Below are 23,520 nucleotides of genomic sequence, written 5' to 3' on the forward strand. Positions count from 1 at the left end.
GGATGAAGAGCGTCGTCTCGGTGGGCCGGGACACGAAGCAGGCGACGCGGTGCGGGCAGGGCCGCCGGCGGCACTCGACGAGCGGCTCCACGCCGAAGCCGTAGCGCAGCCGCTGCCCCGCCAGGAAGGCCAGCTCGGCGGCCACCGCGCTGCCCACGTAGCACGGCGGCGGGCGCCGAGAGCACCACGACGTGCAGACGAGGAAGCGGCAGTGGGCGACGGGGAAGGCGGCGGCGCAGCACGCGGGCTCGCAGCCCGGCTGCTGCGTGTTGCACACGAACTCCTCCTGCTCGTCCGCGAAGACGTCGCTGCCCACCGTGGCCAGCACCGGGATGCGGAAGAGCAGCATCACCAGGAGCCAGAAGCGCCCGGCCGCGGGCGAGTGCTCCTGCACCGCGTCCAGCAGCGAGCTCAGGAAGCCCCACTCGCCCATGGCCCYGGTACCTGCGCCGGCCCCGGCTCGCGGCGTCCCGGCGCGGCTGGTCCGGCTGTCCGGCGCCTGGACGGGCGGGAGGACGGTCCGGGTCCGGGTCCGGGCGCGCAACCCTGCCTGGAGTCCTTTTAAAGCCATGGAGCGGCCCGACCCCGCCGCGGGGCGCCCGGGGGGCCGGGCTCCGCTCTGCCCCGCTCCGCCGGCCCCCCGGGGACAGCCGCCGCCGTCCCTCCTGCTCCCTGCCCCGGCTCGGGCCTCAGTTTCCCCTTGTAATGGAGGGGGGTGAGTGGTCACGGTGTTTCAGCCTCGGACACCCCCCTCCGCGGGCGGCCGTGCAATTCCCACGGCAGCTGCCGTGGGCTCCAGCACGCTGCTGCCCCCCCATCAGCATCCCCAAAGCCTCGGATCCCGGCGACCTCGTGATGGAGAAAATCCCGGTGTAGCCACGGGTGTGCGTGCTCACGCGTGCGCGTGCCCGCACACACAGAGCTCGCGCTATAGCTATATAAATACATACACACACATATACGGACACAGCGTGCCCGGAGCAGCCCGTGCCGTGCCGCCGGCTCCGCGGGCCGCGCCAGCCGCGGCTCCGGCGCGCTTGCAGCACGGAGCGCCGTAAATAGCACAGCCCCGGCGGGGCCGCGCCGGAGACGCTCTCCAGAGCCCCGCAGTGGAAAATGTGACAGCGCTTTCCACGCTTGACCGGCTGCCAGGAAGCACCTCGGTGGCCCCGATAGCGCCGGGCGCCCCGCTTTGCCGCCCGCCACCCCCAGGACACCAGGCCGAGCCGGAGCCGAGCGCGGGAGCCGGCCGGGCGCGCGGGCCGTCGCTCCGGGCCCCGCGGATGCTCGAGCTGGGCTGCGGCGCGGTGGGGTCCCGCGCTCCCCCGCGCTGCGCGGGGAGCAGCCGTCGGGGAAGTCGCCGCCACCGCCGGGCCCTCTCCTTGGCTCTGCAGACACCAGTTGTGCACCCCGCCCTCCCCCTTTCTTTGCGGTTAATCAGACATGTGTATTAAATATAGCCCAGATGGGCATGACGCAGGACGTGCCAACCCCGCGCTTGGTCTCCGCCAGCCGCTAAGCCCAGGCCCCGGCCCGCGCCAAGCTCTCCGCTCCCGGCCGCGCTGACTCGCCGCTCGTACCGCGGCCCCAATCATTTCATGACAATGCCAAGCTGCATCATTCCAGTGCAGGAAATAAACTAGGAAGTAATTAGTGTGTTTATACAATTGCAACTGCTATGAAAAACACAAGGCAATGACCCATTTAGACCACAGTCTTGGCAGCAGAGCATGGAAGCTGATGGCCTCTTCCTCCCGAGAAAAGCAGTTTCAAAGATTCAGCCTTAGCAAAGACAGCTACAGAGCCCTGGAGATTCCACAAGTGAAAAACACAGGGAACAAACACATAATGACAGTCCCCTTTTAAGTGCAACCATTACCGTTATTGAACAAAACATGTGTAAAACCCTTTTATTATTTAAGTGTTAAAAGGACAGAAGCTCGGGACAACAGAACAAAAAAAAAAACAAAAAAACAAAAAACCAAAAAAATATTTACATAGACAGTCAAGAAATAACACTTAGTGCCATAGAAATGGCTCTATGAAAAGCAAAACATTTAATAGAGGCATACTCCAGTGAAGTACTTCTGAAGGGAAGATTTTCTTCTCTGCTTGCTGCTGAGGAACACAGGCACTGCAAGTCTTCCAGACACCTGTGACCACCAGCTTCTAGCTGTGACGCTGAACAGTCCAACTGCTTAACAGCACTGAGAAGTGACGAACAGACCTCACAGGAGACTGCACCCTTGGTGCAGCTCAGCATGTAGAAGGGGAAGTCACTCTCTGTCCCCAAGAACAAACATGTTCTGATTTTGAAGCATGAACTGGCATGAGGAACTGCATGCTGCCGAGTAGCTATTCTGTGGAACAGCATTTTCTAGTGCCAAGTATGGCAGCAGAGGAGCCCAACCCAGGAGAACCTGCTGCTTTCCAATACGTGCATTGGAATAATCTACCTGCTTGCTTTTGAGTTCCTACAGATCAAAGTTCCTTTGYGTCTCCTTTGCTAGGATGAAGAATCTCTGTCCAGCCTGATGCTGGATTCCCCTCCTCAATAACAGCCAGTTTCACTCAGATGGCACCTCAGGCACTARGCTCAAAAATGTCCATTTACTTCCTTAATGGTACAAAGTATTTTGCAGTCAAGCACCTATTACCTGAGGAGGACCTCTGGGCTGAACAYGGGGTTTCCGGGCAGTAAGACAGAAGATAAAACTGCCAACACTGAGTACAGTGTGGAGACAAGTCTGCACAAACCTTCATTACCAGATCTGACCTTAAAAACCAAAGACTGAAACTCAACATGACAGAAATYGAGCAACAGTGGCTTGCACAGACATAAAAGACTGTGAAAGAGTAGAGAAAAACACTAGTATGGAGTTTTATATGCCTTACATCTCACATGTTAAACCTCTGTGGTTGTGCAATTTAAAAAAGTGTATCTAAAGAGGAGGGGATTGATACGAGAAGGTATTTTATAGGAATGATAAAAGTCTGCTCTGATATTAAAATGACCATAAAGAGTCAAAAGAATTACCAGGACCTCCAGCTAGCTAATGGACAAGAGGTAAGCTCACGAATACTAGCTGGGCATGTTGTTGTTCCATGGTTCACAAGAAAGGGGGAAGGGTATTCTTGTTTAAATGAATTTAAACTATTTAAAACCAAAGAAAATTAGAGCTGTATTCACTTGTATCAAACATTTGTGGACAAGCTTAATTCAGTAAAAAGATGTTCTGATCTGAGATGTAGTTCTTTGGTGAGAGCCTGCCAAGAACTCTGCCCAAAGCAAATTTATAGATCAATCTGGATCAGCGGTTTAAAATCTTTAAAATTCAAAATATGTCATCTTCATCAGACTCCTCCAAGTATTTCACAGGTTTTTTTAGATTTCCAGGCCTTGTTCGGGGCTTAATCACTGCAACACTGTCCACATCAGCCGTTAAATCAACAGAATAGCTATCATCGTCTTCCAGCTTGGATTTCTAGAGGAAAAGCATAGTCAAGAAATGAATAGCGAATTGGAGCATAAACAGGCAACATTCAACATAAAACTCACCTCTGTATCAATAGTAAGGCTGTTCACACTGATTAGATCACACGTACAACCCGGGATGAGYACACATGCCCTACCACCCTCTCACCCATCTTCTCTATATTCAACAAAAATGGCTGTCAAACAGGACATTCCACTTCTGCCACCTTTTCTGCCAAAATAACCTGTAACACATATTTTGGTCTGTTCCTTCCCCTCAAAGGTCCTGTGTTGCCCAAAATTAATGTCAAAAACATGACTGCTTGGCTATAATGTGCGGCAGAGTACAAACCTTAGCTGCAACTGATTTGGAAGGCTTCGACCCAAAATCTGAATCCGAATCTGAAAAGCTTGGCAGTCTTTTTGTAACTTTTCGCCCCTTGGTTGGGCCAGGCTTCTTGGGAACCACTGTTTCAGTATTAGTATCTAAGGATCCCTCCTTYGAAGCAGTCTCGTTGGATTTTGGTGCAGCTTTTTTCTTGGCTAGAATATCCATGATAGATGGCTGGCTACCTGAAATAGAACTCTGTATTTAAACCTGTGTTTTGCTGTCTTTTTTCATTCACAGATCTTTCTTCCAACACAAACATGGCTCTGCAGTATACTGTGAGGTCACCACACAGGTCATCTCATTTTACAACACAAATTTCTAAAGAGAGTTACTTACTAAGATTACAAAGATTACTAGAAATCAACTTATTTATCTGCTTAGTTCCGTTTAGTTTTGAAGATCAAATTAAGCAATTTACAGGCTATTTCAGATTGAAACATTCTGAAATCTTAAGGCCATGTAACCAATCTTTTATCTTCCGAACTTTAGCACAGAGAATGAATTTACCATCTATACTAAACAACTTAATTTTTGAATTCTTTCTTACCTACATTTTGACATATTTTTAGCAGCTTCTTGAAGCGTCTCTCCAAACTAAGCTGAAGTGAACAAACCTTTTATAAACCACAACAGGCTTTCCCAGAATTTAGAAGTGGAAAAAGTAGCTATTTTACTGTAAAGTAACATTCACCCCAGCAGTAAAGAAGTATAACATATAGTGATGGAATACATAAAACCAGCCAAACAGCTTTTGAAGTTTGACAAAGACTCTGGGCTGTTAAGGTTAAAAAAACAATCCGAGTCAAATGCCTTAGATTTATGAGTTCAAATTAACACTAAATAGATCAAGCCATCCCATAGAATTTTTTCTTCTTTTGGGGAGGAAAGCTACAACTGAGCTACCACTATAATACAGAAATCCCATTTAAATGAGTTTTGCCATGTATTACATAGCACTATAGGAAGTATTCCCTTTTCCTACTCACAATTTAAAATTCACTGYCTTGAATAATGTCTCAGATGAACTAGAACATGATATGTTTAGAAACAAGCTTCTTCAAGCAGTTAGACAGCCTTTGCCACAAACCTCATCTCTTTTCTGAAATTAAAACTCAGGTTACTCAAGTCTCTAAATAGCTAGCAAAAACATTCAGATTTAAAAACATTCAGATTTTGTTTCCCTGCAGGAATAGTGATTATCTAAAAGCAGTCTTCAAAAGACTTTATAAAACTTGGAAAAACTAGCTTCACCTTACCCTTTGTTGCACTGGCCTTCTTAACTGCAGCAGGTTTTTTAGGTGCCACTTTACCGCGAGGCACAGAGACAGAAGGAGCTGTAGGAGCTTGGCTTACATTTTCATTGTCAACATCTTGGACTTGAGCTGAGTAAAGAGAGTAGAAAGCAAGTTTGGAATAGTTAAATTATTAATGCTATCTGGCTATAAACATCAAAGCAGAAAGAAATAATTTTGAGTAATTTTTAATAAAGCAGAACAACTATCAAAACTGGATTAATCATGAATACGATTCAAGATAGAATCAGACAAAAACCAAGATGAAGTGAAACAAGCTTGCACCCCACCAACAAGGTTTCTTTGCAAAATGTCCAGTTGCGATTGTAACATCTGCCTTTGTCAGTGTTAAGCACTTATCAGAAAGTCCAGCTTATTTCTTGGAATTTTAGGAAAACCAACAAGGTCTAGAAGGTCTTATCCTTACCAGAGATAGCACTTTGCACAGGTTGTGGCTTGGAAGCTTTGGCTGCTTTTTCAGTAGTTTTCCTAGAACACAAAATCCCAAGTATTTCTTCAGCTTATGATGCACTGAATAGTTGCAATGAGGAAGGACATTTCTATATAACACTCAAACAAGGTGAACAATTTATTTCCAATGACTAGATGGAGAAATACTCACTTTGGAGCAACTCTGGGCTTTGGAGCAGGTTTTTCTTCAAAGCTTATATCTGAGTCAAAGTTAGCTTCATTCTTCCCCTGAAATTCAAACTCTTCATCTGAGCCTGAGAGATCTTCATCTGAGTCCGAATTGATCATGGGTTTGATTTTGGCTAATGAAATTACACAAATACATACAGCTCAGTTTCCTTTTCAATATTTTAGCTGCAGTTATTAAAAACTAAACATGTGAATAAAAAACTAGCAGATACTGAGAGTGAAAGTGAGAAAACTCCGAGTCACAGGTGTGTTCAAGGCTCACTTGCCAACACCACATTTCATTTTTTTAGATACCGTGTAATTAAAATCAATAACCTTATTTCTCTGGTTACTCATGTTTTTCCTTGACAGATCATTTTGCAAATCAGCTCACACGGTAGGAAATTCTTAGTTGTTACATATAGTAAAATAGATAAACTGCTTACAAATGATTTCTGGCTGAGATCTCAGAGTATGGAGCTAAATGGTCTATTTGATTTTCTCCTCCACAGACTGYTCCTTCCTCTTTTGCATTTGTGTCATCACTCACCTGCTGCTTGGCGAACCACTCTCTCTCTTCTAGGAGCCACTTCAATGTCATCAGACTCTGAATCAGACCCTGAGTCAGACCAAGGGTTTCGTTTCTTCGTTTTCCTTACTGGTTTAAATGGTAAAGTAGCCTGTCTCTTAGTACCTGAAAAATAATGAGAAGCAGGATGCATCAGCAAATGCATTCCACGTACTCAGTAATCCAAGCTCAACTTAGGATACATCACTAAATTCATAGCCTTCTTGTTTAAATATTGAAGGGAATTAGTAACCATGCCTCCAGTTTGCCTTTATTCAGAATCACRTTGTAGATCTCTCACCTAGTTTTTCCAAAATACTGATTCCAGATGTCACTTGCCACATCAGGAAGCAGTCAGATAACCAAACTTACAGCACCTCCCCTCGTTTTCCRTTGATGGAATAACACACAAAACTATTTACCTCTCTCAGTATTAACCTTCTGTGCTAATCTTTGTTTAAGGCTTGAAGATTCTTTATCTCCTGACAAGTTTCCTTCTTGATTCTCGTCAGACTCATTTTTTTCACTCTAAAGATACAACAGAGATCAGATAACTAGCTATTTAATACAACTAGAAGAAGCAAATAGAGAGCAATATAGAAGCAAGATGCTTATTTTAGAYGTATTCTTACAGCTTTCATACAAGAAACCAGAATTTATGTAAAACTGATTACAAACAAGTAAATTCAACATGATCAATCTCCAGAGTAGGCAACTTAAAATGTAGCATCCAGCATTAACAAAAATAGACTTTTTGTCCCCACACCTAATGAGAGTGTTTGTGAGCCAATGGCAGGGTGTGTTGAGGATGCAGAATTGAACAGGGTGGGTTAAAAAAAACAGGGCATGTTATATGGAAAAACTGATGGAGCCCTCTGTAGAAAAGGCGGAGTATTTCTGGCTTACAGGTCAGAAAAGGTGAGTGATATTTTAATTTTCTAAATCACAAATGGCTGAATAATATAATTTCAAGTAGTCCTATAAGAGTTATGTCTTTATTTCCTTAATATCAAGAACAATAATTGCATTAAGTGACTAAAAGCATTACTGGAAATGCAAAGGCTGTTCTAAAGAAGTGAATTTACTAGTCATACTTCCTGCCTGGTAGAGGATTTATAAAATCCCCAGGACACCTAGAAATATCTTGCATGCATCTGCTTTTTCATTTCTGAGCTATCAACCCATGTCTATGCCAGAGATGTACGTTCTTGCCAAAAGAAGATCCCACTCTAAGCCACCTCCTGTTACAATAGTAATTCTGTTTCTCCTTTATTTACTCTGAGAAACATCCATTTCCCAGGTCTCCCATGTCCTCAGATTCTCTCCCTCTCCCAGAAAGCAGAATAAAGCTGCTTCATTAGCACACCTTCTGCTACCAAGAATTAGCAGTTCTTTAGGGCTGTCTGAATTAAAAAGGAARTAATAAAAGATTAAGTGTTTGGAGGGATTTTTTGTTTTGTTTTTACCTTCATCTTCTTTTTAGTCTTCTTCTCTGCCTCTGCCTTCATCTCTGCAGTTATCCGAGGAACAACCCTTACACCATGAGGTGATGGCATTATTTCTGTCAGTTGCATCTTCTTCACCTTTGCTTTCCCTCCTTTTGCTTTTAAAGGTTTACCAGTTAACCCTACCATTTCATCCTGAAGTTGTCTGGCTTCCACTGCCTGCAGAGGTGAATGTAAAACAATACAGTTGTAAGAACACAAAAGAAAGGTACTACTGGAGGGGGGAGCTGGGGGAAGGAAATCACAGTCCCTACAGTAAATCACTCTAAACTCGCTGATATATTTCCTAACATCGGATTAAGTGAAGCTTCCCAGTCTGCTATGGATTTGCACATTTTCAAGGAATGATTCCAACCAGAGCTATAGTTTAGCTACTTGGGAAAGAGGAACAGACACGAGCAGTGACCAGTTTATGGGGGGACAGGTTTAGCTCAGTTAGTTAGAGTGTGGTGCTGCTAATGCCAAGGTCATGGGTTCAATCCCCACATGGGCTACACTGAAGATTGGACTAGATGACCTCCAGAGGTCCCTTCCAACCTTACCATTCTATGATTCTATACCTGTGCACAGACATCTGCCCACTATTTGGGTTCTGTTCAGTAAAGGCTAGGTCCTCCCCTCACCTCCTTCAGTGTCCAAAAACCTTTGAACTAGATCTTATACTGTAACTCAGTACCAGTCTTCTCTTAGTCAACCTAAATCTCCTCTTCACTAGACTCTTAATTGAGTCTCATTCCAAGAGCCACCTTAGTGGTTTGACTCCCTGCCCCAGAGCACTGGTAATCCTATCCAGCTTAGGAAGATGAAGAAAGCTTTCRGTTCTCCTAAAAAAAGTGCAATTCATACAAGACATTCAAGTTATCATCTCTAGTTTCCTCATAATGGCAAAAAAAGTCAATAAAGAGCTTGTAAATGAGACTGCAAGCCCAGGGAGTCAGTCATCTGCACTGAACATCTACGTACATCAAGTTCCTCAATGAAGGCAGCAAGATCTTCCTTCCATAGATCAGAGGAACTCTTGCACTTAAGGTTTTCCAGCTCCTTTTCCTAAAGCAAATGATAGTTGAAAATCATTAGTCACGTATTTTAATATGGCTTCTTAAATACTTTTATAGGAAAAGGAAAAAACATACTTTGCTATCTCTCTGCTTACAGAGCTCATCTTTCTTTTCTTTAGTCAGATACCAGAGGGGCATGTTCAGTAGATAGTTGAAGTCTGGTCCAGCAGTTGGAGCTGATTCTTTATCACTCTCATCCTCTTCTTCTTCTTCTTCCTGAATGTGGATTTAAAACAAACACTGTAAACAAATGCATCTATATAGAATACTTGGGCTGCTGATTCTGTTTGTATTCATCACAGGTACTCCGTATACTTGTGGTGTCTTAGGCTCTTCCAGGACAGCTCAAAGATGAAACTATGCTTCTTAAAAGCTTCAGATGTTTTCCACATAGGGGACTCCATCTACAAAAACAGTTCTGCCACAACTTTCGCTCTACTTGCTCTGGCTTCTCAAATATAATCTGTGAGATCTTAGAATCTGTCTTAATAGTCCAAATTCTAATTAAAACAGTTGCATCTTCCTTGCAATATTTTTGACAGCTCTGACTCACAGGAACAAAATCCTTAAGAAACAGCAGAAACGCTGTGGTAGAAGTTTCAGAAGGATTTGATCCCTCATATACTCAAAAAACAATGACCAGGTCTCAACATCTTCTGAAAAGATACTGAAATTTTACTGGTTGTATGTCTCTACTTACAGACCTACCAGCACACAAGCTCTTCAGTCCTTCAAATGAGAAGGCAACTTCAGCTTCTTCCAGTAAGTACTGAAACTTTAGAGATAGGGACTACATAATATTTATTCAGAGAGAATGACTGAAGTATTACCTTGTTTTGCAATTCCTTCCAAGCCTTCACTGGATCTGATTCATAMCCTCTCTGAATAAGGACTTGAATCAGCTCTTTCTTGGGTTTGTTTTCTGTAAACAGAAGTTTCAGTATTGTCATTTACTGACTAGTACAATCACTGTTAGGAACGGCAGGCGAGCTTTAAATTTTGTATCCTATGGTTATAACAGCTCAGCATCTTACAGGGCTCTGTGAAATACACTTTCCTCATTAGAGGTGGGACACATAAAAGAGCCTGAAATTACATCAAAAGGTCCTACTTAACAGGTTGCTTGTCAGCTCAGCACTGCTTCTACACCTGTCAAGAACATCTGTCACAGCACTTTAAATATTGTTCTTCTTCATTTCCATGTATACGTTTCCCCTGCCTAAGTAGTTTTTGAACTTGGAAAAAAAGTTATCAGAAAGGTTTTGTGATAACAGGCAGCCTGGTGGAGGCAAAAACTTTCCAATAGCGCTCATATAAAAACTATGGCTTAAGCTTGCACCTTATTAGACATCACCTGGGCAAAACACACTGTAAATGYCCCAACCAATGGAAATGTTTTAGATGTGAGTTTGCTCCTTTTTAAGACTGCAAGAGCAATCAACTATGAGAAAAAAAATATGAATGAAATCAGGTTTATCAGTCTTGGAACAGCTCATTAAAAAGTTCATTTCAAGGGAATTATTTCTCTTCCAGAGCCAAGTCAAACAGACACAGACTGTTAGGATCATTGGGCTGCCTTCAGACACAAACCACAGAGCATCTTATGACACTTTATCTAGCTGTATCCTCCATGAACACAAGTGAAATACAGGCTGCCTTTCAGAMTGAGGTGGAAAAAATGATTGAAAAGTTGGAATGCTGAGAACAAAGATCTGTTTCTTTCTCTAGCTCATGATTCTCATATGTTGATAAGTCAAGTATCTTCTAAGTCTGAAGACCAAACCCACTGAAAGAATAATTCAGAATATTTTGCAGAGGTTCAAAATTATAGCACAGAAGAGATATGGATCCTTAAGAATTATGCATTTAAACAGAAAATATTACCCCATCAATACTTAATTTTTATTTCTATTGAGTCAGAAAGGRATTTATGCTGAACTATTTTAAAAATATTTTTATTCTCAAAATAGTGTCAAACACAGTAGGAAGGTTGTATGAATATCCTATCTGAATGAATGCGTGCATAATGCTGTATAGACCAAGGATACTTTGTGAAGCATTTTCCTCTTACATGTCRCTAGAACAGAAAGATAAGCTCTGGTGTGGCTTGTTAAGAACCAGCTTGGGGCTGAGTGGGCGCTGACAGAACTGAAAAGAGCACCTGGTCATTCTCCCAATTTCATAAACCAATTTCACAACTGAAAACAATACATACCAATCACAATTTTGCCATCTATTTTCTCCAAGATGAAACGAGCCTGGTTGTTCAGTTTTGCACAGTCGGCACCTAACATTCCAATAATCCATTCTTTCCTCAAACTGTAATATCGGAGTCTGAGTTCAAAGAACTCTTTTAGAATATCCTGAGGAGACTCATACTTCTTGAGAAAGCCAACATGGTCAAAAAGAACCTGCACAAAAGAGCATAGGTGCTACAATTATACAACTCTTCAAAAATAAATAAATAAATAAATAAAAACCACTACACTGAAAATTAGGTACAAGACACAGATGGAACAGTACAGTTGACTTATTATCTAACGAAGTACATAACCTTCGCGCCACTTCAAAAATGACTTCAGTTTGCAAGCACAGCAGCCGAGATGATTTTAGAATTTCAAAGTTCTTGGAAACACTGGGGCTAAGGTTACTTGAATCTTAAAACACTGTGTTGCGTAACACCCAGCACACTCTATACTGTCAAGATCCAGACATTCAATGTCAATATCCTTGTCACGAGGGTCTCCAYGGACTGTGTGACTTCACATAACTTCTACTCATGCTAGCAAAGCCRTACTGTTCTGTGGCCATACCTAAGCCTGTCTCTTAATCTTTTAAAGGCATATTTAGAAAGTTGATTTAAAATCCGTAACAGTAGAAAATGAAAGTGAATATGTTACKTCACACGAGCATTTTTGTTATTTATATCCAGCAATTGCAGTTGTCCATGCAGTCTTTCACACCTAATGAAAAATATCTGAGTTGAACATGRGACTTTCAGTTAAAACAAGAACTTTCTGTAGCAAAATTTGTTACATACCATGGAGTTGCATGTCAAATTTGTTTGGAGTTTGAAGACCTTATGCAGCCCCACTGTTTCAGCTTCAGCTAGTTTCTCTTCASTCATCTTCACTATAAACTTCACCGTGGTGTCTGTGTGATATTCTTTATAGTCTGTGATCAGTGGGGGTGTCTTCTCAGTACCACTTAACATTGGCTCCAGAACTTGCTCTTTGTAAGTCTGAGAAAAGAATCAGACTCATGTTTCCCAAGGAAATGAAAGCCCTATCTCTAAATGAAAACACTAACCACCAYTTCTTACTTTATAGGACAAACTATACATTCATAGGGCAAATTCAGCATTTATTACCTGTGTCCATGTTCTGACAGGCAGCTCAGAGATCTCAATTGTTGTAGAATCAAGGATAGACACTTCACCACTTATCACATACTGATTTGGTCCCAGCTCATCTATTGTGCCTTTGAAATTCTTATAGCTAGGAAGCTAAGTAGAAAAGAACACTGGATTCACTGTTCACRTAAGTGCTTAAAAGTATAAGCATCAAGTGCTCCAGGATATACTGAACAGACTAATGAATGAAACTTTTTTTTGAATACATTATTTACCATTGGCAAGGGTTCTTCTCCATCCATCAGTCGACGAATATTATTCACAACTTCTCTGATATCAAAGTTGGGGATCTTACAGGACCAGCCAGTACCAATCCCTTCTGCTCCATTTATCAGCACCATTGGGATGATGGGGATATACCATTCTGGCTCCACACGTTGATTGTCATCATATAGAAACCTCAGGATATTGTCATCCATTGGTGGAAACAGCAACCGTGCTAGCGGGCTAGAATCAAAGAGAAAACGTAAGTCCAAATTCTTGCTACTCTTGTAAAAGAGCCTTTGAACCCAGACAGAACACAGAAATTTGGGATATTCATATCAACCAACCTCAGCCATGCAGCCTGGGTGTCTATGTTAGGAATCTAGGCTTCTGGAGTAACAATCAAAATAGAAGTGTCTTAAGCAGTCTAACCAAACTCTACACGTTCTATTGTCTATATCGGATCTTAAGCACCTACTTCAATTATGTAAATCAGATGCTTAACGTCCAGAAAGATTACAATCCTTTGTATTCTTTGCCCTAGAACAACAATCATACATGTGCGCATGGAACAGATCTGATCAAGTACAATCTGTGTGACTATCAGGCCAGCCACGGAGACTAAAGACTATATTTTAATATACTAGAACTCAACTTTCCTACTCAAGCTCATTTTTTCTTATCCTACCCAAATCTCCCCCTTTGTTTTTGCTTCTGTTCCCATTTGCTCTGCTACTCCGTTCTGTTCTGTGGGAAGGCAACAGCAAAAGTTCACACATTTGAACTGAGAATCCAAAACTCACTTGAATATTCAAAGTAGCAGTGAYACAGGTTGTCCAAATATATATAGCTTTAAAGAGAAAAAAATATTTTTTCATTTTAAGTGCTATCAGACTGTAATGTGCTAATACTCACCTGAGCATTGTAAAGATGTATCGAGGGCTGGCGGAGTCTTTCCCGCCATGCAGCCTTGTGCCAAACTGTCCAATAGGCTGTAGCAAGTTGAGGTTGTTGCTGCCCACAAAGTTCTGAGCTAAGTTAATGATAGTCATCATCAGTGATGCCTGCAATGAAGTAAGGTCCAAAGTTAAGAATGCAGAATTCTTTGCAAAAAAAAGTAGAATTCACATCAAGAACAAAATTGATATGAAGGATAAGCTCTTAAAATACTGGAGGAAACTCTCACTGAAAGCGTATTGGGTTATTACTACCAAATCCATCAATTTACTGAACTATTGACAGAAAGAGTAAAAGTACTGGGTTCCTTTTAGTCAACACATTAAGTTTGGAGTTCATGTGCAAACATCTAACCCTGAGTTAGAAGCACCTTAACTGCTGGGGCAACAGAAGATTTTTATTTTATTTTTTTAAGCATTTTGCACAACCGGATTAGATTCTTACTTCACCATGATGGTATGAGGACATCTCAGCTACAGAACCAGCCAGTTGAGCAACCTTCACCTCTCGCTTATCATTTCTTTTGAAACATGTGAACAGAACTTTTCTTTGACCTGGCTTCAAACCTGTATGAAAAAAAGAAAAAAGTGACCTTGCAAGTACAAYATAAAATATTTCACTTAGCTTCTGCTTTCTAAAGAGTCTAAGAACTACATACACACCTAGAGTCAGCACCATGAGATTTGTGTACTTGCAACTACATGCCACAGAACAGACAAGACATTTAGTCCAAAGATTAAAAAACAAAACAAAAAACCAACCACCTTGGAGAACAGAAAATGGACCTTAGAACACTGACCCTGAAAACCCAGCAGGTTGCCCTGATTCTGACAATATAACATGCAAACATCCATTTACAGAGTCACTAACTTGAAATTGCTTACCATCAACCAGAGATGGGATTGATCTTTCATTATCAGCATTTGAGAACAGGACTAACTCCTTGTTGATGAAGTCATTGTATGTCAGCCAGTTACTACTTTTCCCATATAAGTAGTCCTAAGAAAAATAGGTTTAAGTATGCCTTAATCTTAATAAAGGTCTATTTTTTTTATTAGCTCATATTTGTCTGGTTTTGCCAAAATGGAAGTTAATTTAAGACTAGCTAAACACAGCTCAAACACTGGTATTCTCAGCATGGAAAAATGAAACATTGCTTCCTGTAATACTGGCCTGTTTTATAGGGAAATTACRTTTTACTTCATTCAGTCCTGTTCAAGTTATCATTTCCCTCTTAATAAAGTAATTTGAAAGATAAGAGCTAAAAATCAAAATAATCACTGGACAACTGACACTGAGGGCTGCACTAATGAGATGACACAATAGGCTGCTTTGCAAAGTCTTGAAACATTGCAAGTGTCCCATAATCTAGTGACTGACTCACTGACCATAAGGCATGTGCAGCTCTACCATGCCAGAATGAAACTGAGAACAGCCCCAGGGAGTGAAAAGAAACCAGATTCCTTCATATATTTAAACCTTTTACCTCTGGCAAGCCATGCAGCTTCCGCTGTCTTCTATCCTCCATGAAATTAGTCAGCCATTCCTTTCGCTCTTCTACCTTCTTCTTGCTGAAGGCCTATACGTTATGCAAATGAAAAGTAACTAATTCTAGTACATTCTGTAGTGTGCCCTATTGGACCTCTTGAGAAGAGGAAAGCATAAAGCAGTAGTTTAAACTGGGGAATAATGCGATAAACAAGTTGGCTTAACAGCCTAATAAGTACAGTAATAGGTTGTTGGAGCTAAAAGTATTAAAAATAAGAGCATAATATCCACCAGTCTTTAGGAGAGATGGTGGTTAGGCTTAGCTTTATGAATCTTTTACAGAATAACAAAAAAACAAAGCAAATTTCTCTGTTAGTGTAGTTAACATCTTGGGGAAAATCTTGGTTTTGGCATTGGCTGATAACTCAGAAGAATACTTAAGAGTCAACAACTACTTAAGATGAAGCTCACTGAAGCAAGAGCTGTTTTAAACCATTGGTGGATCATTTTACAAGAAAACAGTAAGAAAATCTGAGACACAAAAGGCAGGGGGGTTCTGGCTTAGAAAARAAACGCATCATAACATGCAGAAAAATGTTAAAGGAATATTTACCATTACATCTGAAAATGTCAATAGGTTTGTAGTGATTAGTTTGTTCTGGCTGTATTTAAAAGCCATAATTAAAAGGGTGCTCTTGGCCTGAGGTCTGCGGACAATTTGGTTCTACTGGTTAGTCTAAAGCTGTARCCTTGGTAACAAAGTGATTGTCTCAAGCCCAAAGGCCTCTAAGAGCATTTTAAGAGAATACGCACAGCACTAAGCAGTAGAATAGCAAAGGTAGTAAGTCAGCAATTAAATCTAGTATTCTTAGTTACCAGGGTGATTGCAGCATCATCCTCAGGACCAGAATATTTGAAGCCAATTCGATGTTTTGCCATATCTGCAAAGTATTCTTTAGCCTCCTTCGATGTGCTGGTACCCAAACCTGCAAAGACAATACAAGTTAATCCTAATCACTTCCGCTCAAATTAAGTTTCAGTTTAAACAAATGTTTTGTTACGTCTATTTTTTGTGATACGTCACGTGAAATGTTAAAACAGTATGATTTTATTGAAAACCCTAAAATTACTTCAAAATGAGAAGTAAGGTATCACAAAAAGCACAAGAACTAAAGGCAAGCAAGGAAAGCAAACAGTTGCATCCTGTACTTTTGGATTTTGCCTGAGACTTCCATAGATGTCTGGAACTATTAACTGCAAACTGGAAAAAGGCTCATCATCATCCAGCTGTTGATTGGCAGTTGGCAACTTGCTTATCGGAATAAGTACTTTAGCTTGCAATGCTATCATTACTCATGGACTGTATTATGGATAGCAGAAGAAAACTGTCATAAAGCTAAACATATTTGACCAAGAGGGCTGAAAGAACACATACCTAGAATATTTTAGTTCTATTTTGAGAGATTTTATTGAAGCTAGGCAGTGATCCTCCAGTTAGAGGTTATGGTTTCCTTATTTTGAAACATGCTCAGTGTTGATACATAAAGCTTTTAAACTTTGTCACATGCATTTGTTAATCAGAATAAGTTAAGTTGGAAGAGACTTTCAGAGAGCATCTGGTTCAAAAGCCTTTGTGCAAGTGGGGCTAACTCTGAATGAAATGGCCTTTACCTGGATCATTAACTCCACCTTATTAGGTTTTCTACAGACCTTTATAGTACTTGATTTTCCATGAATTGTGATTCTGTGTACTGTTTTTCCATTCTTCAAATTCAGGAATGCTGTAGAATGGTATTTCTTCTTTGTTTTTGGAGACCTGTAATGAATGAGTGTTGTATTTGTGCAGTGAGAGGCAGATGTGGATCAACTGATGTTTACTCATTCACTTTACCATCCACTCAGCCCTTACCTTAATGATAGGAGTAATAAATTCCTCCAAGAAGTTATGTCTTAGAAGAGATGGCCAGTTATGATGGATGAAGTTAATCAGCAAGCCTTTGATATGAGAACCATCTTGATCCTGWTTTTTTTTTTAAGAAGACATATTTTAATCAGAGACATAATAGAATGTGACAATTGTTAGCTTAATAGCAAGTGATCATAATCAGCCCTACTAACATTCTCTTCCAAAGATGTGATCATACAAGTCCGCCTTTTAACTAGCGAAAGGTAAGAGAAACAGAAAAGGCATAATTTTGGTCCAAAAAGCTACTGAGGTCTAGTCAAGGATGTTATACCAGATCTATTATAAGACTGAAAAGGCATTATTTAGCAGTTTGGCGATGCTGCTCCCCCCTCTACCTTATCTGTTATGTTCTGTGACTGAAAATTTAGGATGACCCACTGAAAAAAAAATGGAATGATAAAAACAGACGAATACAGAGAATTTGGTACAACAGCAGCAGTGGGAGAAAAGTAGTATCCTTTTTCTTCTGTATAGTTTTGCTTTTTCTTCCTCTCCCAATTTTGAATTTTAGTAAGCCTAACCTGATCTGTCATAATCATAATCTTTCCATAGCGAAGACTCTTTAAAGATTCGTGATCTTCATAGTTCTTTTTATATTGTAAACCCACAATCTTGATGAGGTTGTTGATTTCGGCATTTTCCATAATCTAGAAAAGATCACACAGAATGAAGTTATTTGCGAGACAAACTACAGCTCAAAAAAAATACAAGATGATCCACTATATATCTCYTTTATTGTGCTTAGCCTTGTCAACATTCCTTTCCTGTTTAGAACTTATTATTTCTAAACTGAAATCTAATGCTTAAATTATTCTATGTCATTCCGAACAATTTTTAGTCCACAACACAAATGCTGTCTCTTCTGGCAAAACAGTGAATAGAACTTGGTCAATATTCCCACTTAATCAGCAAGTCATACTGAAGGCAAGGCTAGCCTCACATACTTGGAATACTATTACTACAAGTTGCACTATTCCAGATGGCCAGTTGTATTGGCTTGGTTAAAACATATTGCATTACACAAAGGGTGACATGTCTTCTAATATGCAGACTATAAATATGTCCCAACTAACCTGTTTATGAGAAGCTTCTCGAACATTGAGTATTTTCCCACGAAGAGGAAATACTCCATATTTGTCTCTACCAACCACTCCTAGACCAGAAACAGCCAGTGTTTTGGCTGAGTCTCCCTCAGTCAGGATAAGTGTGCAGTTTATAGAATTCTTGCTGCCTTAAAAAAAAAACAAGTCAATTTTCTATTTAAGTAATGCARTCAGAATTTGTATGCTCACAAAATGAATGCAAATAAATATCTTCTAACACAGGTTTTGTTAGACTACACATAGGACTGACTGCAAAATGAGGGTAAGCTGTAATTACAGAATTTTCTCACTTTCTTTAGGAGACGATTCTCTCATTTGTCTAACAAACACTTTTTAATTGTTTTTGAATAAACTGGCTAGAAAGGGATTTGAAATACTTACCGGCATCATTGGCATCATCCAGTTTAGGAATGCCCTTAATCTTAGTGTGTTTCACAGCTGAACATTTCTTATTCAGCTGGGTCTGAGCTTTAAATTTTACCCAGTTTAGGATACTTTCAACAATACCACAGCCGACTGCCTGTAATACAAGAGATTCAGTTGTGAGAAAAACCTCGACTATGACAAAATTTTAAAATACATACTCATTTTTTAAAACTGACATTGGTTCATAAATAGTATATTAAGCATAATATGGAGCTTTATGGACATCTGGGACTGAAATCTGTGTGTACCAGTACTTACACCCTTGATAAATTTTTCACTCAGTTTACACGTTGAGCCAAAGTTCTTTGCCTGTAGAGTCATGTTCTCCTTAGTCTGAGAGTCAAAGGTTGGGTTTTCAATCAAAGCATTCACAAAAATCCACATGTGGTTCTTCACCTGTAGTTAAATACAGGTACTATTACAAATTATACAAGCTCATCTCACAGTGCCTTCTGACATTTCCCTGTCAGAATCACACTGAAAAGAGAACTAATTCAATTATTACTGTATTTTTTTTGAATTCTTCTAAATATCTATTTAAACAAAACTGTCAGAACTTAGGACAGCTAATGGACATTCATGAACAATACTACATGATTTTGGATGTTCAGAAATCAGCAGCTCTTYTCCAGATATCACCTGATATTTTTAGCACATCTGCACTGATTTATGATGTTCTGATTACAAATACAACAGCTAAGGGAAGAGAAGATTGTTAGTTGGTTTAAAATAGAACATGCAAGGCTTCTATTAGTAGTACATTTTATATATATTATTTTTATAACAGAAATACTGATTATAAGCTGGACTGTTGTAATAATTCATCAAGTTGTAGCTACAATTTCCAATAATGCTAGAGTTAGGTTTTCTATTAGAGATTGAGTTTGTACCTGAAAAGGCTTCACTCCAACTCCGTTTTTGTTCTTCTTCTTCACAACTTCAATGAGTTTAGTCACAATCTGGTCAGCTACGTAATCAACATGTCTGCCACCCTAAGGCAAAAAAGGGCCAAAGATCTTGAGCTGATTCCATCAAAGGTATGTATCTTTATTCAAAATTAAGTATGGTCTTCGCACCTTAGGCAGTTAACTGTTTTCACTAACATAGATTTGAAAATACCTAAGAAAACTACTAATAAAGAATAAGTCATTAACTTGACTAAATAAGGTAAATAAGGTAAAGAAGAATTACCTTTGTTGTAGCAATGCTGTTGACAAAGCTAACTTGCTGGAAGCCTTTTTCACTTAAAGTCAAACACACTTCCCACCGAGAATTTGGTTCCTCATGGATAACCTTAAGGGTATTACCAGTTTCATCTACTTTGTCCTTTACATAGAGGTCCACGTAGCTACGGAATCCTTTTACCTACACGTGGATAAAAGCAGAGAATTTGTTTACAACAGAGCCTATAAATACTATAAATAATCCCTCACACAAATTTTCATTTCACCACATGTATACATTGCTTGAACCTCATTKTTTAAATAGCATGAGAACTATAGGTATTATTTCCTCTAAATGCTCACTCACAGGTAGTCTCTTTCCATTTAGGAAAACTTTGACATCCTTTGTGGATCCAGCAATATCATATGCTCTTCGAGACATTAGAGCTACAATGTCTTTATCCAGAATTGTCATTTTAAACTTTGACAGGTCAGGTTGGAAAGTGATACATGTATAATCTTCTCCATCAAAATATTTCAGTTTCATTTCACCAGCCTTTCCCATGTTGTCTGTCCAGGTCTGGAAAAAGGAATTGTGCGAGTTACATGTTTAACAAATATGAACAACTAGCTTAATTTTTAAAACCACAGAGACAATTTACAAGTTTTATATATTAAGAGATTACAAATAATAAAAATAAAATCATTGGTTAAAAATTAGATTCTGATGTCTGCTTATTTCATTATTTATTTGAAACAAAATTAGCAGTACAGTCGCTGTGGCCTAAAGTTATTATAGTCATTCTACAAATACAAATTTGCACCATGCAGACACCACCTAAATTGGAACAAAAATATAGGCTCTTATTTGAAAATCTCAAGTATTTCAATAATTTCTTATTGRAATGAGAAAACAGAATAAGGTGTCCATACCTGCTTAAATAATTTTTTGTATTCACGACACGCAGTTTCTACTGTAAATTTTGTGCTAAATATGTTGCACAGTTTGGCTCCATAACCATTTCGGCCACCTGAAATTGTAATGCAAACAAACCTGCGTTGCAACATTTGTTCAAAACTCTTTAAAATAATTCCACGCTAACACGAATTCAGTCACTTCAACACAGTCAAAGTATGACTCACTCTAAATGACAATATCCTACAAACTTAGTATGTGACTACAAACTCATATTTAATTGGAGTTTGGGTTCAAAGGGAATTCCTGCTCTCCACGATTGTACCGGTTTTATTACAAAATACAGCAGGAAGACTTCCCTCTGATACACTAAGAAACTCATTTTTTTGCTGCAATGACATCCCTTCTTTTTCTTAAAAAGGAGAACAGCAAGGGACCAGTTAGTGTCACCTTTATTCAGAACAAGCAGTCTTGACAAAACCCAGTAACTACTGCTCACTCACACTAGATAATTCAGTTCACATATTTAAGTTGATCAAGGCGCACAAAAATACTAGCACATAATTTGGAGACTTCCCTACCTGTGACTTTCTTTTCATCATCATCRTAGTTGCTCGATGTTAATAGCTGGCCAAAAATAAGAGCAGGCACATAGACTTTCTCCACCTTGTGTTCAACAACTGGAATACCTTTCCCATTGTTCCATACACTGATTGTGTTATTCTCTCTGGAGAAAAGAAAATGCATATTTAAGGCTGCAAATTACTGAGCTATGAAATAAATACTATATATAATCTCTGGAAGAAGGCCACCATTTCATAAAAAGTAAATTTCTGTTCAGCTAGTGCAGAAACAGCCAGCAGAGGGTGGACAAGTCAAAAAAAATCCTTCAGCCTCAGATCTGCAGATACCACCTATAACATGGACAATTATGCATGAAAATCATCTATGCTCAATAACAGAATAAAAACATTGAGAAGAAGAAAAGGAGAAAATGACCACAGTGGAAAAAAATAAAAAACCAAAAAAAMCAAAAGTGGTGATTTCACACGTGAACATTAAGAGATGGAGAGAAAGGTTTTTGTGATCAGTCAGTAGCACTACRTAAGTTGGCAACTGTGGAGCCAAGAGTTGCATTTGGTCTGACTTGAATGGGCCTCTCCAGAGAGCCCTTTAATGCCTAACACCAAGCCTAACAGAATAGTATCTGAAGAAGAAAACATAACACACATGAGCTGGGAAGGCACTGAACAAAAAAGAAACAAAACTTACGGATCAATTGTAATTTTAATGCATGACATGTTTTTATCCCTCTGCTTGTTGTCTGCAGCATTGACTAGAATGGAAAGATTGTTATTTTTAGCATATTATGCTCTCAGTCACAACAAAAAATATTAACTATAAAGTGCTTTCAGTAGAATGAACACACAAATTGAAGGGAAGATGCTACTAATAATCATCCTGGTTTGCAAAGATTTTGCAAGTTATAGAGATGAGTACTACAGGATAATATAAAAGGGAGAATCTGGGCTGAATGAAATTAGTTTTATGATATRTAGTGTCATCATCCCAAGAATGACTTACAGTTTAGTAGCACTAATGGAAATTAAGACCAGGCAGAACATTAGTATCCAATATTTTGAAGCACAGTCAACAAACAATATACTTTGTGAACTCTCTCCATCGGATTATGCATTACTTGGTCAACAATGCAACTAGATAAAGGTACATTTTCCAAGTTCTTAATTTTAGTTCAAGGTTCTCTTACAGATACCCAGAAATAATTTAAAAAGCAAAACAAACAAAAAACCTTGGTAATCACTGACCCAACAAATATCTCATGGCTCACCTAGAATCTCATCAAAGATTTTGTACAAGCCAGGCACATAGGTTACATCTCTGCAGTTAAGGCCCACATCCTCATCAAAAACCCACATTTGCTGAAAAGTTAAAAAAAAGAAAAAGCATAAATCCGTAAGTATTTTGCAGGTTTCCTATGTGTTACGTTCCCGTCCATCAGTGCGCAAGGCAGAGGCACCCAGCACCAGCTCCTAATTAGCTGATGGGCCACGTTAGCCTCCCACCCCCGTGCCAGGTGCTGCTTAGCCCCCGGGGTCGCCCTTGCTCCGGCGCACCTGGGTCACCAGCTCCACGGAGCCGATGTAGGTGTCGGGCCGGAGCAGGATGTGCTCCAGCTGCGTCTTCTTCTGGTAGATCCGCTCTACCGAGAGCCGCTTCTTGGCGCCGTCGCCCTTAGGCACCCGCGGGTTCTCGTCCAGGGGCTGCTCGGGGAGGGAGACAAGGGCCGTGAGCGGAGCGGGGACCGGCCCCGCSGGCAACGGGCAGGCAGGGACCCCGGGAGGGGCAGGGGCGGTGGGGGACCCTGAGACGGTACCAGCGAGCTCGGGGGAGGATCCCGAGGGGCGACATGAGGGGGAGGAATCTGGCGCAGGAGACCCCGAGGGAGATCTGGAGGGAACTGATGGTGGTAGGAAGAGACCTGCGGGGAATTGGGGGGGGAGATCTGCGGGGAATTGGGGTGAATCTGGGACCTGAACGGCCCCGGGGGGATCTGAGAGGCTCGAGAGGAGTCCGAGGGGAATGGGGGATCCCGCAACCCTCGCGAGGATGGGGGCCGCACGCACTCGGAGGGGCGACGGGGACTCCTCGAGCTCCATGGCGGCGGCGGCGGCGGCGCTGACGAGCGGCGATGGCGGCCCGTTAACTGCCCGGGGCGCGTTTCAAACCTCCGTTCAGCCCGCCGAAACGGCCCCGCCAATCGCCGGGGGAAGGCGGGGCCACAGGCCACGCCCACCCTCTCCCCTCGCCAGTCACAAGCCGCCTCGCTCATTCAAACCAGCCACTCCGGCCGCGAGGGAGGCGGGATCCGTTCAAACCTCGCCACTCACAAGGGACATCTGGATGACGGGCAGCGATCTCGACCAATAGAGGAGCAA

At 41.0% G+C, this 23,520-nt stretch overlaps 2 protein-coding genes across 2 annotated transcripts; both read right to left on the reverse strand.

Moving 5' to 3' along the window:
* Window position 1: 1 nt before the first annotated feature.
* GJD3 (gap junction protein delta 3) lies at window positions 2–433 on the reverse strand (the record flags this gene model as incomplete). Its single annotated transcript, XM_085322146.1, is given in 3 exon segments — window positions 2–161; window positions 163–196; window positions 199–433. Coding segments are annotated over 3 exon segments (429 nt in total), but the record flags the coding sequence as incomplete, so codon positions are not given.
* A 1,463-nt stretch (window positions 434–1,896) lies between these two features.
* Window positions 1,897–23,315, reverse strand: TOP2A (DNA topoisomerase II alpha). Its single transcript, XM_085322148.1, has 35 exons — window positions 23,209–23,315; window positions 22,699–22,845; window positions 22,413–22,503; window positions 21,836–21,899; window positions 21,145–21,290; window positions 20,581–20,678; window positions 20,015–20,227; window positions 19,676–19,849; window positions 19,375–19,476; window positions 18,743–18,880; window positions 18,440–18,578; window positions 18,029–18,186; window positions 17,477–17,602; window positions 16,899–17,009; window positions 16,700–16,805; window positions 15,866–15,975; window positions 14,988–15,080; window positions 14,386–14,500; window positions 13,946–14,067; window positions 13,460–13,608; window positions 12,556–12,787; window positions 12,299–12,433; window positions 11,969–12,169; window positions 11,144–11,339; window positions 9,759–9,850; window positions 9,004–9,144; window positions 8,834–8,917; window positions 7,832–8,029; window positions 6,788–6,893; window positions 6,348–6,491; window positions 5,781–5,931; window positions 5,586–5,647; window positions 5,123–5,248; window positions 3,828–4,048; window positions 1,897–3,485 (listed from the first exon to the last, which is right to left on the reverse strand). Exons 1-35 carry the CDS (start codon window positions 23,239–23,241, stop codon window positions 3,336–3,338), a joined length of 4,674 nt encoding a protein of 1,557 aa, XP_085178274.1. The 5' UTR covers window positions 23,242–23,315; the 3' UTR covers window positions 1,897–3,335.
* Window positions 23,316–23,520: the final 205 nt, after the last annotated feature.

This window comes from Rhea americana, unplaced genomic scaffold (genome assembly GCF_003343005.1).
Source record: "Rhea americana isolate MKP2758 unplaced genomic scaffold, rheAme1 scaffold_748, whole genome shotgun sequence".
Classification (NCBI taxonomy): Eukaryota; Metazoa; Chordata; class Aves; order Rheiformes; family Rheidae; genus Rhea; species Rhea americana.